General features: G+C 35.9%; 1 protein-coding gene across 1 annotated transcript; it reads right to left on the minus strand.

Moving 5' to 3' along the window:
• Positions 1-3818: 3818 nt before the first annotated feature.
• si:dkey-93n13.2 (uncharacterized) lies at positions 3819-10204 on the minus strand. Its single transcript, XM_056453200.1, has 3 exons — positions 9916-10204; positions 4762-5478; positions 3819-4642 (listed from the first exon to the last, which is right to left on the minus strand). Exons 1-3 carry the CDS (start codon positions 10109-10111, stop codon positions 4575-4577), a joined length of 981 nt encoding a protein of 326 aa, XP_056309175.1. The 5' UTR covers positions 10112-10204; the 3' UTR covers positions 3819-4574.
• Positions 10205-19416: the final 9212 nt, after the last annotated feature.

Raw genomic sequence — 19416 nt, forward strand, 5'->3', positions numbered from 1 at the left:
CGTAAGTGTTCCTCTTTAACCACAGAAACAACCCGATTTCAGCAGTGATTCAGCGCCTGCCACAGGAGAGGAGTAGTAAGTACAGAAAATATAGTTTTTACTTCATGATAACGCTGTATTAATGGGATAGTTCAATCAAAAATGAAGATTTACTCACCCTCAGGTGTTTATGACCCGAGTTTTTTCTTCTGCATAAACACCACAAAAGATATTTATGAAAAAAGCTAAAAACTCATTGACATCCATAGTAGGAAAAACAAATACCATGGAAGTCAACGGTTACAGGTTTCCAGGAAAAAAAAGAAGAGAAACAGGTTTTAAAGGAGTAAATGTTAACAGAATTTTTTAAATTTAGGATGGTGAACTATCCTTTTTATAACATGGCAAGGACGGCAGTGCATAAAGGTCACCAAATACCAATTACTTTCCTGTAACCATAATTTCTGTCAAAATAGTATATAACGTTACTTACCGTTACCCACAGTTGCCATAACTAGCATAAAGTCATAAACAAATAATTCATCATTTGTTTCCATCTGTTTAAAGACATCTTGTCCTTACTATTTACTCACCCTCAACTGGTCCCGATGAGTTTCTTTCTTCTTATGGAAGTCAGTTTTGAAAAGGGTGAGTAAATGATGATCTTTTACTGATCACAGTGGATATTTTGTTTTAAAACTATGGTTAAAATGGTAATTTATAAGGTTTGTTAAGCTCCCCGAATGACTTATGAATGAAATATGGAGGCACACTTCTGCCTCATTATTATTATTCTGCGAGTCACTATGATAAGATACCTTCTTATATCTAATAGTGTACAATTTTCTTGTTATAAATAATGGTTTAAGATGGTATGAGACGCTTTCTTATAACTCCTATGACCTGGTTATTTGCAGTTGTGTTATTAAAAGTCATATATGACTTTTTCAGGATGACCTCAATTGTAAGAATCTCATTTTGATAAACCAAGTCATCATTATAAGACACGTACCCTGTTTATTATGAGAAACAATCTCACGAAGACAGAGTTTCTCAAAATAATGCATTAGATTTTCATAATAACAAAGTCATTATTATGAGAACATTTCCATTTATTATGAGAAGCAATCTTTTGGCCTCTAGTTATTATTGAAATCCAATCTATTATGATGTGTCATTATTGTGAGTAACTATTATCAGAAACAAGACATTGTTTCAAGAAAGTGTCTTGTCATGAAAGGCCTTTTATGACGATGTTATTATCTTTTGAAAATTTACTTTTATATTAGTTATTCAGTAAGTCATATTAAGAAATCATTACTCTCATTTCACATAATTATTACAAGGTTATCTCTTGCTAGACTCTGCCTTTGTTTACTCACAAATAAACTTATTTTACTTATTCTTAATTGATTAAACAGTTCCTAGAAGCGTAATGATTTTTTATACTGTACAAACTGTATATTATCTGACTCCGAAAGTCATAATTACAAGAAATTATTAGCACGTCATTAGTAATTATTAGAAAAACATCTCATTATTATGACCTACTACACAATACAATGCTTGGGGTTTATTTACTCATAAATAAAGCTCTTTTGTTCACATTTAGATCTATAAATAAAAGAATGAAACTACAACAAAAATTCTCAATGTTTACATTTTTTTATTTTAAAAAATGTAATATAAAAAGTCAAAATCCAAAATTACAAAGCTTTCAGACAGGTGCTAAAATACTCTGTAAATTATCAGTAATCTCTTTTTATTACAGATTTATTTCCTAATAATCATGCCCCAAATTGTAGATAAATAATATTAGATAATATTGTTGTTGTTTTTTTAACAATACAATGCTGAAATCAACATCCAATCACCAGTTACAGCACTTATAAACTAGCACTGTAGCCCCTTTCACACAGTAATACCAGTAAATTGCTGTATTAATTACTGTAACAACTTTACTGGTAAATTTTAAAGATGCGCAGAACTCCAAGTGTATCTGTCTGCGGACTGCAAGACAGTAGCGGAACATGAAGGGACGTGACTTGTAATTTGGAGAGGCGTAACTTGCAGTTATTAAGATCACATTAAACCATGCAAGATGTCACAATGAGATGTTGTTGGCAAGATGGCGGAAACATTAACAGAACATTTTCACCGAATGTTTTCATGAGTTTTCACCAAATTTATCCACAACCTATTCATTTGATATATTATTATATTCATTCATTTAGCAACTCCACCATGCAACTTGCTGAATTGTTTATCCGTTTTGACATGACAGTTAGCTTACACGGCGTTGCCCTCTGTGCTTGCAAATAACAATACAATTGTGTACGCATCAAGTATAAAAGCCTCTGCCACTTGCGGCTGTAGGTTAATAACTGATGGTTGGGTTTGGTGTTGGGGAAGGTGTAGACTTTAATAACTGTGACGGTTGGGTTCAGGGTTGAGGTACCTGCAGACGGTAATTACTGTGATGGTTGGGTTTAGGGTTGGTAAAAGTGTAAATGTTAACTGATGTTTGGGTTAAGATTTGGGGTAGGTGTAGACATTAATAACGGTGATGGTTGGGTTTAGGGTTGGGGTGTAGACGATAATTACTGGGATGGTTGGGTTTAGGGTTGGGGTGTAGACGGTAATTACTGGGATGGTTGGGTTTAGGGTTGGCGAAGGTGTAAATGTTAATAACTGTGATGGTTGGGTTTAGGTTTGGGGTAGCTGTAGATGTTAATAAATGTTAGTTGGGTTTGGTAAGGTGTAGACGTTAACAACTATGATGGTTGGATTTAGGGTTGGGTAAGGTGTAGATGTTAATAACTATGATGGTTGGATTTAGGGTTGGGTAAGGTGTAGATGTTAATAACTATGATGGTTGGATTTAGGTTCGGGGAAGGTGTAGACGTTAAAAATTATGGCTGGGTTAAGGGTTAGGTAAGGTGTAGATGTTAATAACTATGATGGTTGGGTTTAGGGTTGGGTAAGGTGTAGATGTTAATAACTATGATGGTTGGATTTAGGTTCGGGGAAGGTGTAGACGTTAAAAATTATGGCTGGGTTAAAGGTTAGGTAAGGTGTAGATGTTAATAACTATGATGGTTGGATTTAGGTTCGGGGAAGGTGTAGACGTTAAAAATTATGGCTGGGTTAAGGGTTAGGTAAGGTGTAGATGTTAATAACTATGATGGTTGGGTTTAGGGTTGGGTAAGGTGTAGATGTTAATAACTATGATGGTTGGATTTAGGTTCGGGGAAGGTGTAGACGTTAAAAATTATGGCTGGGTTAAAGGTTAGGTAAGGTGTAGATGTTAATAACTATGATGGTTGGATTTAGGTTCGGGGAAGGTGTAGACGTTAAAAATTATGGCTGGGTTAAGGGTTAGGTAAGGTGTAGATGTTAATAACTATGATGGTTGGGTTTAGGGTTGGGTAAGGTGTAGATGTTAATAACTATGATGGTTGGATTTAGGTTCGGGGAAGGTGTAGACGTTAAAAATTATGGCTGGGTTAAAGGTTAGGTAAGGTGTAGATGTTAATAACTATGATGGTTGGGTTTAGGTTCAGGGAAGGTGTAGACATTAAAAATTATGGTTGGGTTAAGGGTTGGGGAAGGTGTAGACATTAAAAATGATAGTTGGGTTAGGGGTTGGGGAAGGGTTGACGTTAAAAATGATGGTTGGGTTTAGAGTTGGGGTAGTATAGACGTTAATAACTATGATGGTTGGGTTTAGGTTTGGGGAAGGTGTAGACGTTAATAACTGATGGTTGGGTCCAGGGTTGGGGTAGGTGTAGACGGTAAAAACTGTGATGGTTGGGTCCAGGGTTGGGGTAGGCGTGGACGTTAAAAATGATGGTTGGGTTTAGGGTTGGGGTAGTATAGACGTTAATATCTATGATGGTTGGGTGTAGGTTTGGGGAAGGTGTAGACGTTAATAACTGATGGTTGGGTGCAGGGTTGGGGTAGGTGTAGACGTTAAAAATGATGGTTGGGTTAGGTTTGGGGAAGGTGTAGCCATCTTGCCGACAACATAGTTTTGACTTGTGGGACTCCATAACTTCAAGTTACGCCTCTAATGTACTACAAGTTACGCCCCTTCATGTTCCGCCTGTCTTGCAGTCCGCAGGCAGACCCTACTCTGGAATTCAGGCAATTTACTTGAAAAAGTTACAACTGCTCATTCCGGGAAATTGCCAGAATTAAAAAAAAAATTCAAGTACTTTTAAATAAGGGCCTGTTCACACACGATCTCTTGTAATTTTCTGCAAAAGTCTGCATGTGTAAAACTAAATGAGCCATCAGTTTACTGGCAGAGATTTGTGGATTGTGTAGCACCATTTCTAATGTCACGTCTCAGTGTATTTAGTGCAGACTCACTGTTTACAACAGCATGTCATTGTTTGCACTAGTGTAATCAAGACTGATGCTTTTTTCAAGCTGTAGGACTTATATAAACCATACAAACAATGCTAACATTACAGAAACATTTCAGAAAACCCACTACATATGTTCATTTTGATGAAACATTTAGTATAAATGCACTCAACGGTTGGCCGTGATGCGCAATAGCCAGTGTCCATGCTGACTGACAGTGGTTTTCACACAATCTTTCTTGTAATCTCTTTCATTCGCCTCTTCTTAGCGCTGCCAAAGATTAGCGCATTTCCTGCAGGAACAACACAAAGATAACATCTTGCTCTCCGCTTATTTTATCATTCAGGCATGGTAAATATTGTACTAGAGCACAAATATTGTATATAAAATATGATTAAAGTCAACATTTACCATGTTTCATCCGAAGGTGCTTTAGAAGGGCCGATGTGGTGTACTCTTTGCGACCGCGTGATATTATGGCCCTACACATAAGGCACACCGCTTTGCTACAGTCTCCCTCTTTTAGAGAGAAATACTTCCATACAGGGCTGGATTTGGCGATTGTCCTCTTTTGCATTTCACAACATTTACTGTTACAGTGTTTTCTGTTGGTACAGAGTATGTTATGATATGAAACGTGGCCGGCATCATGAGATGAGCTGCTGTGCTGAGATAATGTCGGAACAGCTTCACTGCTGTCGTACGTTGGCTGATTTTGGTTTTGTGCTCTATAGTGGTCCAAAGGGATTTCTAGACTGTGTGGTGACCAGCTCTGATATGCGTCTTCATTGCTTCCCATTGCGTCACCCGAACACGAGTTCATGGATTCTACTTTGATTTTCGTTGGGAACTGGCAGTTTGTCATCTCATCCTCGTTGGGATTCGTGTCAGTGTGATTGAGGCACAGGTGTGAGCTCTCGTTGTTGTTAGCTTTAGATGGCAAAGCTACAGATTCCCGGTAAGTATCAGGAGAGTATTCTGGCTTTTCTGGTTTTATGAGCGCATGTTGTTCGCTGCGTGTCTGGCTTTGGTCCTGCTGGATCTCTTCAAAGGGTTCTGGCTCCTCATTCTGGCTGCAGATCCATCCGGGCTGCCCGGGGGAGACGGGCTGGTAAGATTGCACTGGAGCTTTTTAAAAAACAAAAATCATAAAAATGTGTTCATGTAAAGAAAGAAGAAAAAAAACTAAAAGTTATTCACATAAAGAGCAATATCTATAAACTATATTAGCATCCATATCAGTGCATAATATCAATTATTTTAAGCATACTACATGTTTGTCATCTATACATGGAGTATCAAAAATACAAAATAAAAAAAAGCTAAGGCATGAGGTTTGCTAAACTGCCTCAGTGACTATCTATCTATCTATCTATCTATCTATCTATCTATCTATCTATCTATCTATCTATCTATCTATCTATCTATCTATCTATCTATCTATCTATCTATCTATCTATCTATCTATCTACATACAATAGAACTCAGCAATATTAGCCCCCCTGATTTATTAGCCCTGTTTATTTTTTTTTTCCCAATTTCTGTTTAACAGAGAGATGTTTTCAACACATTTCTAATCATAATAGTTTTAATAACTCATTTCTAATAACTGATTTATTTTATCTTTGTCATGATGACAGTAAATTTTACTAGATATTTTTTCAAAACACTAATATTCAGCTTAAAGTAACATTTAAAGGCTTAACTAGGTTAATTAGGTTAACTAGGCAGGTTAGGGTAATTAGGCAAGTTGTTGTATAACAATGTGATGTAGACATAGAAAAAATATATATAGCTTAAAGGGGCTAATAAATTTGACCTTAAAATAGCTTTTAAAAAATTAAAAACTGCTTTTATTATAGCAAAACAAATAACACTTTCTCCAGAAGGAAAAATATTATCAGACATACTGTGAAAATTTCCTTACTCTGTTAAACATAATTTGAAAGATATTTAAAAAAAAATAAAAAATAAATTAAAGGGGGCTAATAATTCTGACTTCAACTGTATATATGCATAATAACAATGATGTAAATAATCAATGCCTCATTACTATTATTAAGATTATTATTATTATGCGAGTCACTATGATGACTCAATATCTCATATTCTCACATCTCAATGTGAAATTTTCTTATCATAAATAATGACTTCATGACCATGCATTTAGAAACCTATTCAATTAAAAGTTGCTGGTTGTATATATAGGATAAAATGCACAAAAGCACGCACATCATTTTAAGTGGGTGCTCAGCAAAAAGTGCAAAAAATTTTATTCAATAAGGCAGCAACACCAAAGCTCCAAACATGCCAATTTAATAAATTAAAAAGGCTGATACAAGTCGTGTAACGTTTCGACACTGTCTGATGAAGAGCCGGTGTGCTCAATGTGTGCTCGAAACATTCTCGTAGTAATGACTCTCATATTAATGGGATGTCCCGTTAAAATTATCATTTTTTGTTCACATAATAATGATTTTCTTGTTACAATGAGGAACTTTCTTAAAATAGTGACTTTTTCGTCATAACGAGAAACAGACTTTCTTTAAATAACGAGCAACTCTTGTTATTTCAACTTAATAATACTGAGAAAAGTTCTTATAATAAATTAGATTTTTCTCGTAATAATGACTGATAATGGCTGTTTTTTTAAACATTCATTATGAGGAACTTACTCATAATGAGATTTTCTTGTATAATTACTTATTTTCTTGTAATAATAAGAAATAACGAGAAAGTGTCTTGAAATAATGTGAAGCTACTTTCTCATAATAAATGACTTATTTTCTTATAATAATGAGAATTGTTTCTCATAATAATGAGAGATTTTCTCGTAATATTGACATGATAAAAATAAGTGATTTATGAGAAAATAAGTCATTATCCGAGAAAATCTCCTTATTATGAGAAAGTTTCTCATTATAATGAAAATGTTTAAAGGGTCACGAAACACCAAAACACATTTTTGAGCTGTTGACAGTTCATGTATACATGTCCCACGCTGCTAAAAACACTATTAGGACACATATATTTCACAAAAATGAAAATAGTTTTTTTTGTGTCATTTCGAGCAAAATCGTTCTTCCGGTTTGAAACAAATTTTTGAAGCTGCGTCACGCCGATTAGGTACTTGTGTGTATTCCAGGGTGTAGACTGGCTGTTTGTACCTGGGAGTACATTGTGATGTCTCGGAGTGTGCTGCATTCATTTATGAGAAAGACTTGGTTTAAACCTATCAGCACGCTCTATTGTGTATGCCGTGCAACTTCATTAACATGCATGTTTTTATCTGTTACCGTGTTCAGAGGACAGAGAGACGCCACGTTGTGTTGCCAAAACAAGTGGGAGAAGAAAAATTGTTTGGTTGTCCGGGTTGCTTTTATAATTTGCTGCATGGAAGGTTTTGTTTTCATTTTCCCGCTATGAGAGCGCAGCTGGACTCACGTATGGATTACAACGCATGCGACGCTCGACAAAAATATGTGTCTAAGGAACTTTTTTTTTTTACCCGAAAGCTTTTCTCATCTGGAAATAGTGAAATCTGGAATTGCTGCTCGTCTCCTTTTAATAAAGACGCGGCTCCAGTTGGTGATTGTCCTGTCTCTACAGATTTGGTAAGCAATCAACCAGTGGTCTTTGTTTGTTAATTCAGAGGCAAAGTTAGTTTGTATCGTCAGCAGAACTCTTTAGTGTTTAAAGACGGACCTTAGTCAAATGATTTCTAAGTTACTAAAGTTTACAGTACGTTAATATCACTACAATATTATAGACTGAAAGATCCTCTGTAAATGCTGCACTCTCTCAGTGTGTTAACACTGCAATTAAACTATTACCGTCGTGTAGAATTTTTGCTGCATTTTGTGACAGGAATAACACACACTGCTTTCTGACGCTATCTACCGAGTGCATCTAAGTTTCCGAGAAATGCAGTTTTTTTTTTCTCTCATTCGCCGTGCGGTATCAAACATTGCATTAAAAATGCATGCTTCCAGCAATTCCTCAAATCAGATATCTTGTTTGTCACGAGGAGCATGAATGAAATTCCAGAATAAATGGCAAACTGCAGTTAAAGTCCACCATTTAATAAATTGTCAAATAATTTGATAACTGATGTCTATGTAAACACCGTCACTGTCTTTCTTCCCTGCGTCTGTGTGTTTGTTTTGCCTCTGTGAAAATCTGCGTGTGCCCCATTTTTATGCAGATTTTTATGCACCTTCCCTCTTTCCCTCCTCCGACACTCCCCCCTAAACAGAGCTGGACACGCCCACTTTCTTGACTTTTTCCAAACTAGAGGTGTGAACACCCTGCTGAAACGGGGATTTCGTGGCCTTTAAAAAAATAAGTCATTATTATGAGAACTTTTCTCAGTATTATTAAGTTGAAATAAATAAGAGTTGCTCGTTATTTAAAGAAAGTCTGTTTCTCGTTAACATAAAAATGTCACTTTTTTTAAAATCTCATCATTATTAGAAAATCATTATTATAAAACATTCTAATTATGACAAGATATCTTATTAACATAGTCATTATTACAAGAAGGTTTTTCATTATTATGAGAAGCTGAAAATAATGAGAAACTTCTTGTTATTTCAAGACACTCTCATTATTATTATTACAAGCCCTTATTATAAGAACCATTTCTCATTATTACAAGATAATAAGTCATATATTATGAGAAAATAAGTCATTATATGACAAAATCTCATTATTGTGAGGAATGTTTTTCATTACAAGAAAATAAGTCATTTATTATGAGAAAATAAGTCATTATACAAGAGAATCTCATTATTATGAGAAAGTTTCTCATTATAATGAAAAAGTAAAAAAAAAAAAAAGTCATTTATTATGAGAACTTTTCTCAATATTAAGTTGAAATAACAAGAGTTGCTCGTTATTTAAAGAAAGTCTGTTTCTCGTTATGACGAAAGTCATTATTTTGAGAAAGTTCGACGTTATAACGAGAAAATATCTCATTAATATGAGAGAGTCATTATAATGAGAAGCTTCTCATTAGGATAAAATGAGAAAGGAAAAAAAGTTTCTCATTATTAGAACTTCCAAATTATTTAATTTAATGGTGGAAAAGGCCTTCCATAGTTAAACAAAAGCACGTATAATCAATTAACAACCTCAGAGCTCTGGGTTAGAAATCTGTTTTTAAACAGACTTTATGTACTGTTGCGCGCGCACGCACACATACATACGCACACGCACACATACAGATGTACAAAAGTAGCCAGTTAAATAACTCATCAAATGGGGCATATTGGCCTTTTAATGCTACAGTGTACTTACACGTTGTACGTTATATTTAAATTGTCACCATTTAAGCCTCAACTAGCATACAAAAGACCAAAATGCTCAATTAGATGATTTATTAAATTGGATATTTTAACTATACTTTAACTACTATAAGCGCTATTTTAAGAGTAATGTTAATGTTTATACAGATATAACTTGACCATAACCACAAAACATGTCCACACACACCACCACTTTCAAACACCACTTAACAAAATCCATCCACCAAGATATTGTATATGTATTATTTAATGCTCTTACCAGCTATACTCGCGTGTTCGGCGGCGACGCGCCCGGAGTCTCGGAGCATTTCCTTCAGCCGCTCGTTCTCGCTCTTGACGCGCTCCGTTTCCTCCTCGTACTCGCGGACCGTTTTGCCCACAGTGAAGATGATCTCCTTCACAGCCGCCATCAAGCGCTCGGTCATGAAAGAGTTCAGGCGGTCCAGTTTAGTCATTCTGATGTCTTATTTAACTCGCTCCAGTTAGACGAACAAACAGACAAGACGAGTAGCAAAACAAACACAAGAGACTAGCTCGTGGTTCCCCCTTTAAAATCAAACCACCACCAACACAAAACATTAGGCTCATATGCTCACTATAGCATCTCTAGCGCCACTCACAGGGCAGGAGAAGACTATGCTATTCTTTCTGCTTTTTTCAAGAGGATGTCCTGGACACGCTTCATGTCGCCTAGTGTGCTTTTTAAAGTAATTATAAATAACTTGCGGAAAGAAAACAGTAAAGTAAAAACGCAATCTTCATCATTCTTCATTATCTAATTACATGATTTGGTAAACAATCATATCATATTAGAATGATTATGTGACAACTTGCTGAAATTTCAGCTATCATTACAGGAATAAATCACATTTCAAAATAGTGATTTTTAAAATGAATAAAAGATTAATATTTTAAACTGTACCACTATTTAACCTTATTATTGTTTTTGCTGTGTTTTTGATCAAATAAATGCAGTCTTGAGAAGCATAAAAGACTCAGCCAGATTGTATAATTCAACACTAGTGACTCAACTTTGGACAGAGACTTATACTGAAACAGACCTCATTATGCTGAGTATCATGCACACACAAAAGGACAAATAAAGACCAACAGACAACGTTTTGTGTTTATTACAAACCTAGTGTCATCCTCAGTTGTTCAACAGAATATGATCTGAACTATACAGACAAAATTATTAACTTGGTTAAATTAGATTTACAAATCAAATAAAACAATTATGTGGTAACCTTTAAAACAACACTAAGATGTAAACAAGAATTTCCAACAATCCGTGTCAGAGTCGTTGACTTTGCCATGTCCTGCATCTTCTTCCCAGTGAAACCCTCCTGCCTCTGTGTCTAAAACAAAAGCATCTTCAGTTAGGACAAACAAAAAAGGGAAGATGAGAGGTTTTTTTTTTGCATTACAGCAACTAAGGAAGCCTGTTTTCCTATTAAGTTAAAAAATAACAAGTCATAATACCGAGAAACTCTCATAACATTGACTTGCTTTCTCATAATAATTGACTATTTTCTCAAAATAATGAGAAACTTTCTTGTAACAATGATTGCTTTCTCATAAAGAGATATTTTCCCATAATAGTCAAACTTTCTCGTAACAATGACTTTCTTATAATGAGATATTTTTACATAATCAGATACTTTCTCGTAACATTGACTTGCTTTCTCATAATGAGATATTTTCTCATAATCAGAAACTCTCATAACGTTGACTCTCATATTAATGAACTATTTTCTCATAATAATGATAAACTTTCTCATAACATTAACATACTTTCACAGAGATATTCTCATAATGAGAAACTTTCTCGTAGCAATGACTTGCTTTGTCATAATAATGAAATTTTCTCATATTTTTTGTAATAAAAAACTCTAATAACAATGACTTGTAATGAGATACTTTCCCATAATAATCAGAAACTTTCTCAAAACAATGAATTGCTTTCTCATGAGATATTTTCACATAATCAGAAACTTTCTCATAACATTGACTTGCTTTCTCATAATGAGATATTTTCTCATAATCAGAAACTCTCAAAACAATGACTTTCTCATAAGATACGGTCTTATAACATTGATTTGCTTTCTCATAATAAGTAACTATTTTCTCATATTAATGACAAACTTTCTCATATAATTGACTTGGTTTATGATTATGAGAAAATATCTCATTATGAGAAAGCTTCTCGTAACATTGACTTGCTTTCTCATGAGATATTTTCTCATAATTATCGGAAACTTTCACGTAACAATGACTTGCTTTCTCATAATGAAATATTTTCTCAATCAGAAACTTTCTTATACCATTGACTCTCATAATGAGATATTTTCTCATAATAATGAGAATGTTTGCATAACAACGACTTGCTTTCTCATAATAATCAGAAACTCTCATAACATTGACTTGCTTTCTCATAATAATAAGGAACTATCATAAAAATCAGAAACTTTCTCGTAACATCGACTTGCTTTCTCATGAGATATTTTCTCATAATAAGAAACTTTTTCGTGACAATGACTTGCTTTCTTATAATGAGATTTTCTCATCAGAAACTCTCATAACATTGACTTGCATTCTCATGAGATATTTCCGCATAATCAGAAACTTTCTCATAACCTTTCTCATAATGACAAATTTAAAATAACATTGACTTTCTCATAATAATGAACTATTTACTCATAATGACAAACTTTCTCATAGCATTAACGTGCGTTCACATAAATATATTCTTATAATGAGAAACTTTCCCGTAACAATGACTTGCTTTCTCATAATGATGAAATATTTTCTCATAATAATGTAATATTTTCTCATAATATTGATATATTTTCTCGTAACATTGACTTATAATAATGAGATATTGTCTCATAACAATGAGAAACTCTCAGAATGACTTGCTTTCATAACTATCTCATTATGACTTATTTATATGTAGCCATTATGAGAAGTTTTGCATTATTATGAGAAAATAGCTCATAAAATGAGAACTTCAATTATTATGAGATACTTTGACAATGCAAGTCATTATCACTTGCAAAATATATCTATATTTTTTACTTAATGTCAGAAACGGATTGCATGACTTTACCTTGCTCTGTTGTCTGTAGTGTCTGAATGTTTTCCCCAATGTCATCATTAACATCATCTGCTAAACTCTCAGGAATTATTGCTGTAGGCTGTCAATAAATAAAAGTTCATTGTAATTCTCTTATCCAAATTAAGCTTCTTTGTTAAAATCTGTACCTCCAGGGTAATTTCCTCCTCCACTGATGTCTCTCCACCAGGAATTCTTCTCTTTGCCCTTTTCAGTTTTTCTTGGTCTGAGTTAGATGGTATGTCCCCTTGACAACAAAAATAAGCGCAGTTCATACAAACTTTAATGGATCAAAATGTAAAATACAAATAGACTAGCCAGCTTAAGTATTTGTTGAATAAATTCACCATGGGATGCAAATATGTGCTTTAAAAGACGATACTTCTGGATAAAGCCCACATTACAGTGATGGCACCAGAATGGCCTCTCACCTGGGTGGAAATCCCCCCCAAAAAAGGGCCCGTATGAGAATGAGCATAAATAATGATCCTGCCTCTTATCCTGTGGCTAGCTTGCTTTAGTTTTATTCATTTTTACTGACCTGTATGGGTGTATTCATGTCTGCGCAGCGTGTACGGACTACAGAAAGCAGCCTTACAGTGCTGGCAGACATGTACTTTTGAGTTGGCCGTCTCTCCTTCACCTAGCAGGGCATCATTCGGGATTTGTGACTATACAAAAGAAAAAAAAAGTTATTAAAAATTGTATTTAAAATTATTTCTGATTTTGTTAATCATATTTTCAATCATAACATTTGGCAGGCTGAGATACTATAAAACTCCGAAAGGTAAACATGACAAAATAAATAAAGGCTGCATTCAAAAGCTTAGGCAGCTGACTTATCAGGAGGTGACTTTAGAGGCAGAATTTGTGCTAAAAGCCGCCCTATAAAACTGATTTCTGAGACAGCATAATGATTTAATCGTGTACAACTAAACAGAGAGAGTGTTTTGGTGATAACTAAAGGAATATTTGCTTATACTATACTAACCTACTAACTAGAAATGCCATCAAAAGTGGAAACGTTGATCAAAAACATACAGTTGAGGTCTAAATTATTAGCCCTCCTGTGAAATTTGTTTTCTTTTTCAAATATTTCCCAAGTGAATTTTACCAAATCAAGGTATTTCACAGGTATTTTTCACAGTATTTCCTTTATTTGTTAAGAGAAACTCTTATTTCATTTAGTTTGGCTGGAATAAAAGCCGTTTTTACATTTTAAAGATCAATATTATTAGCCCCCTTACAATAGTCATTCCCCAATTAGCTCCAGAACAAACCACTGTTATCCAATAACTTGCTAATTAACGTAGTTACGCCTGTAAATTGCATTTTAGGGTGTACACACATTAGGCTACCCAAATCGTGCTTGTGTGAGTTTGACCACATTTCCCGGTTCGTTTGACAAGTGTGAGTGCTCTGAATCACGGTCAGGCACAGTTCTGTTGGCCAGCCCTGGCCCAGTTGGAAGAGGTTGTCTGAAGTGAGGTTCGGTTGGGCTTTGGCACAGTATGCTTGTAGTGTGAGTGCAAAGTGCGCCTGTGTGTGAAACTGAAGACACAACTTCACCTTTAAGGGACTGTTTAATGGATTTATTAATCATTCTTTTCAATGAATGCAAACCAAAGACTATAGAATATACAAGACATGTCATAGTTTTGAATGGGTAAAAGTGTAACGGTCAATATGGCAAATTAAGCCCCGCCTTGTAGTATAAGAACCAATCATTGGATTGAGGATTCTCCAGGGGAGGGGCTTGGTCCATATGTGAGTTTCTGCAGAATTTGTGTGATTTGAACATTTAGAAATTAAACTAAAAACAATTGTCATTTAATTTTACTGTTGATTCCTAATATAAAATTTAATCGTAAGCTTAACAAGCATTTTTGGAGAATTTGATGTTTCCCCATTCAGAATGCCAGAGCATACTGCCCAAGAGGCATTTCAAAGATGGTCACTGAGTGAAATTACTTGGCTAATGCCTTATTTACACTTGCACCGTTTTTGTAGCTGCCTGTTGCTCTGAGTAGCGACCTGCAGCAAACGCAGGTCTTTTTAAGTCTACAGCACAGAGAATACAACTGGCCTCAGAGCAAGCTGAGACAGGATCACATGAGCTCTACTGGTGCTCCTATTGGCTGTCGCTCACCCAAAGTCACTCTTTATTTGCATAAAATTGAAGGATTCTCAACTTTGTCATGTTGCTTGTCATGCCCACCTGGTCCCCGTCGCTCGCGTTGAAGGGTCGCCGGAAGTCACTCACTCTCTGTTGAATGGCAGCGGCAAAGCAACAAGCAACCATTCGAGTCGCTCATAGTGTGAATGAGGGGGACTTTGAGGCAAACTGTCATCGTTTATTAACGATGCAAAATATTTGACTGCGTGTTATTGCACCCCAAATGCCTTAATAATACACAACAATATAACTAAAGCAATCTACAATGTACTGAGCAAGAGCAGTCTTCTCTTCCTAACTGAACAGTCGCATCATCAATGGCGTAAGCGTGCTCGGAAGGTAAAATTGCAGTGTGAGTGCAGGCCGAGAGGGAGAAGGGAGGGGGGACAAGCGCACCCAGGCAAGGTTTAAGGCAACCATGCTTAGTGCGAGTACACACTTAAGCTGAATAGTAGTAACTCACAAAATAACTAGTAAAATATTATGTTCTGTCATCATGGCAAAGACAAAAGCAATTAGTTCAATAGAAATTAGTCATTAAAACTATTAATTAGAAATATGAAATATTTAAAAAAAAAATATTTAATTTGAGGGCTAATAATTGATTTCGACTTGCTTAGTGATGCCATGTTTATTTTAAGCTCAACTTCCAGAAATGGAATGCACAGGATTGTGGGATATCAACAGATCAATTCTGCCTTCAAAATTCCCAAGACATGAAGTAGGCATGCCTTGATGCCTTCCCACCTTGAATTGTAGCATTTTAAAGCTTTAGGATGCAGCCTAAACATAATCTAGTTAGGAGTCCTTAACAACATGTTAATTTAACAGTATTTACCTGATTTTTCCTCCTCTTTCTTCTTGTTCCAAAAGTTCGGGCTTTTGCACTACTCTTGCTTGTGTCAGTAATAACAGATTGGTCACTGTGCGGTGGACTGAACTCATCACATGAATTTTTGAAAGCATCAATTTCTGGGTGAACTCTGAAAAAGCTGGTATCCCACGTTGAATCCTTCGAATTTTGTTTGTCACACTTTGGGTAACTTAATTCTTCACTCTTCCAGTCTGTTAATTCTTGCCCAGTGTTTGGTTTTTGAGACATTTTCTTAATTTCAAAGCAGTCTTCGTTTACAGTAGAATCTTTGAATTGTAATATATCACCCTCTGTACTGTGAACAGATTTGCCCTTGCAGTCCTCTAAATGCGTAGCAAAACTCTTCTTGTTAAATAACCCTAAACAGTATATGCAATAAACACTATCATCAACTGGGCAGTCTGATGCAAACAACCCAAATGGCTGTAATTGATTTGCACTGCTTTCAACCAAAGTTGTGTTGTGCAAGGCGTTTCCCCTAATTTGAAGATGTTTGAGGAGATTGTCTCTTTGCTGTGAGTTCTTGTCAAAGATAAGAGCTTCGGCCACCTTTGGCTCATTTGGATGAACGGACTGAAGATGAGCCTTCATATTATAATGTGGTTGCTTGCAGTAGAAGCAGTGGTTTATCTTGAACAATGTGGAGTTGTCATCAGTGGAAGTGGTTTGGTATTCAGGACCCTGTTGACACACAGGAGAAACAACAATTAGGATATGAATCCAGATTTCAAAAGGGATAGTCAACCCAATAATGAAGATTTACTCATAAACCTCTGAGTTTTTTTTCTTCTGTTGAACAAAACAAGTTGGTAATTCAGTAGCTGACATTAACAACGGACTTCTACGGTAAAAGGGGGAAAAACAGTAGAAGGTTCTGTCAATTATATGGTTACCAACATGCAACAGAATAAAGAAACTCCTATTGACGCATAGCTATTGGAATCTTTTTGGCTTGAGACCTATTCTCATTCACTTCCATTGACTTTTAAATGTTAAAAACAGCTTATGATGCTTGATGTTATAATCTGATATTTTCTTCTTCATTATTGTACTTTTTATGTATAGTTATGAACACACTTGTTTGCAGAGCAAGTTGTTTGGCCGTTTTCTGCCATTTATTATTCCTAGTCATTTCTAGCACAGGCAACTAAATCGGAAGTTCAGGTGCTCAACCCTGTTTCTTGAGCTCTACCTTCCTGCAGATTTCAGTTGCAACCCATATCAAAACCACCTGCCAGTAATTATCAAGTGCTGTTTATTAATTGGTTGATGTGTGTTTGATCAGGGTTGGGGCTAAACTATGTAGGAAGGTAGATCTCCAGGAACTGGGTTAAACACCCCTATTCTAAATCAATCGCAAAAACGAGCGCACTTCCACATTGCCGAATAAGGTAAATAAGTCAGGACCATATGGGCCCAATCCCATTTTTACCCCTTAGCCCAGGGGTGTCCAAACTCAGACCTGGAGGGCCGGTGTCCTGCTGAGTTAAGCTCCAACTTGCTTCAACATACCTACCTGGAAGTTTCTAGTACATCTAAAGCTGCGGTCACATTGGGCTTTGTGTGTGCGAAATTCTGTCGTACGGCGCTGCGAAAAGGGGCGGGATTAAACAAGATGATTAAACATTAAAAAAAGCGAGCGATTGCTCCATGTTTTAAATTTCTGTCCAGAGAGGTCCTGTTTTGATCCTCGATTGGTCTCACGCAGTCAAGTGATGCGATTTCGCAGGTCAGAGTTCACCAAGCTTGAACTTTGCACCGCAGTGAACTGCGAAACTTAACGCATGACCCTGCGTTTCCGGTCTGACGCATTCGCGTGCGTATGAATGGAAGTCTATGGGAGGAAAAGCCCAGTGTGACCGCAGCCTAATAAGAGCTTGATTAGCTGGTTCAGGTGTGTTTGATTAGGGTTGGAGCTAAACTCTACAGGACACTGGCCCTCCAGGACCGTGTGAACACCCCTGCCTTAGCCCTTTCCCTACATTTTAGGGTTTGGGGTGTCTTGATTTCCCTTTTTGGTAGGAGTCGTATGGATAGGGAGAAATGCCAGATAGCTTTTCAAATGAGTTTTTCCCCAAGGACCACATTACAAATGAAGAGGTATGAAAAATTTCCCTAAATACACCAGTTCAGAATCAGAATCAGAAATCAGAACCAACATAGCTGCCAAAGCGAGCAATGATTTTTACAATTAAACAAGCATCTGTTTATTATTACATTATGGCATTCATGTTTTACGGTCATGCTCTTATATAAATGTTTAAAACAATTGCTTAATTTCACAAAGTTATAATAACTACTGCATTATATTCTACAACATAATTTAAATTCTGATACCAAAAGACAGAAAAGTGGCAGGGAATATTTAGTGGAATATTTTCATCCCTCTTCATGCCGTGGAGTAGCAGTAGGAATCTAAAATACAATTGAGATTGGGCCATAATGTCAGGATGAGTAAATAATCAAAGAATTTTCATTTTGGGGTGAACTATCATTTTAGGAGCATAACTCATATCAATGCTTTGTAGGGTAATTTAATAGATATTACTGCTACAGTATTGTCACTTTTCATTACATGTACAATGCTCCAGCAAAAATCTTAAGGAAGCAACAAAAGCTTGCACTGCAAAGAAATAAAATAAAAATAAATCAAATTTAAAAAGAAAACAACCTGAGAATGAGAACTTGAACAACTTTTCTTTGACTCCTCTTTCTCAGATGGCTGATCTGGTAGATTTGGTTTCTCTTCTACTTTGTGGCCTCTGATATGGTTGAATCATATGGAGCTACCACAGCTCAGACATTGCCATTCCCATCAGTGACCTCCTCACTGGCTTCTTGAAGATCACGCTCATGGATTTAAGGGTAAGATGTTTGCTCCACAGCTTTGGGTTTGACGTTTTGAAATGAAGGATTTGACATTAATGCTGGACCAGCTGTTGGTCAATTCTCACTTCAGAGTCTTAATTGCCCAGATTTTCAAGCTGATGGCAATTGGCCTGTTCAATGTTATAACTTCTGGGATCCAGAATACATTGACCTACATGTTACAGATGCACACCTACGTCCATGAAGACATTCCTTTGGAGTTTGTACTATTAAATATGCATTACCAAATAAACAGCTAAATTAGAATTAAAGTTGGATTTAGATTTTTAAGAAAAGCAAGGAAGCAGATTCAAAATAGTTTACAGCACCAAGTACCACAAAATAAATAATCTTCAGGTTCCAAATTACAAGACCCCTCTGGATCTGGTTGGTTCACAAGCTGGGGATGATTTGTTTTATAAGGGACTGTTGAAGATCACCGCAACCAGTGTTGGACCTGTAAACTCTAGAACTTGTGTTTTTGGCAGAAATATAACATGCGTTGTTCTATTATCTCCACATTAGGATTCCTTGTACTGAATAAGATTCCAAATGACAATGATTTAATCCTGCACAATGACAAGAACCAACAAAAGGTAGACGCAAGTGACCAACAAAAGGTAGACAAAGCTTTTGAGCATCAAGATTATTTTGGTTTGTGCCACTGTCAGTGTCTTGACATAAGGCAAGATTAGGAGGTCTTGAATATTGCAGATCACAAATCTTC

The sequence above is a fragment of the Danio aesculapii genome, chromosome 3, assembly GCF_903798145.1.
Source record: "Danio aesculapii chromosome 3, fDanAes4.1, whole genome shotgun sequence".
NCBI lineage: Eukaryota > Metazoa > Chordata > Actinopteri > Cypriniformes > Danionidae > Danio > Danio aesculapii.

Excerpts from the sequence above, each read along its gene's own strand:
- si:dkey-93n13.2 (XM_056453200.1), bottom strand. The coding sequence starts at position 10,111 with ATGACTAAACTGGACCGCCTGAACTCTTTCATGACCGAGCGCTTGATG. Across the intron at positions 5,479-9,915 it reads CGAACACGCGAGTATAGCTG|CTCCAGTGCAATCTTACCAG; the intron begins GTAAGAGCATTA and ends TTTTTTAAAAAG. Across the intron at positions 4,643-4,761 it reads GCACCTTCGGATGAAACATG|GAAATGCGCTAATCTTTGGC; the intron begins GTAAATGTTGAC and ends TTGTTCCTGCAG.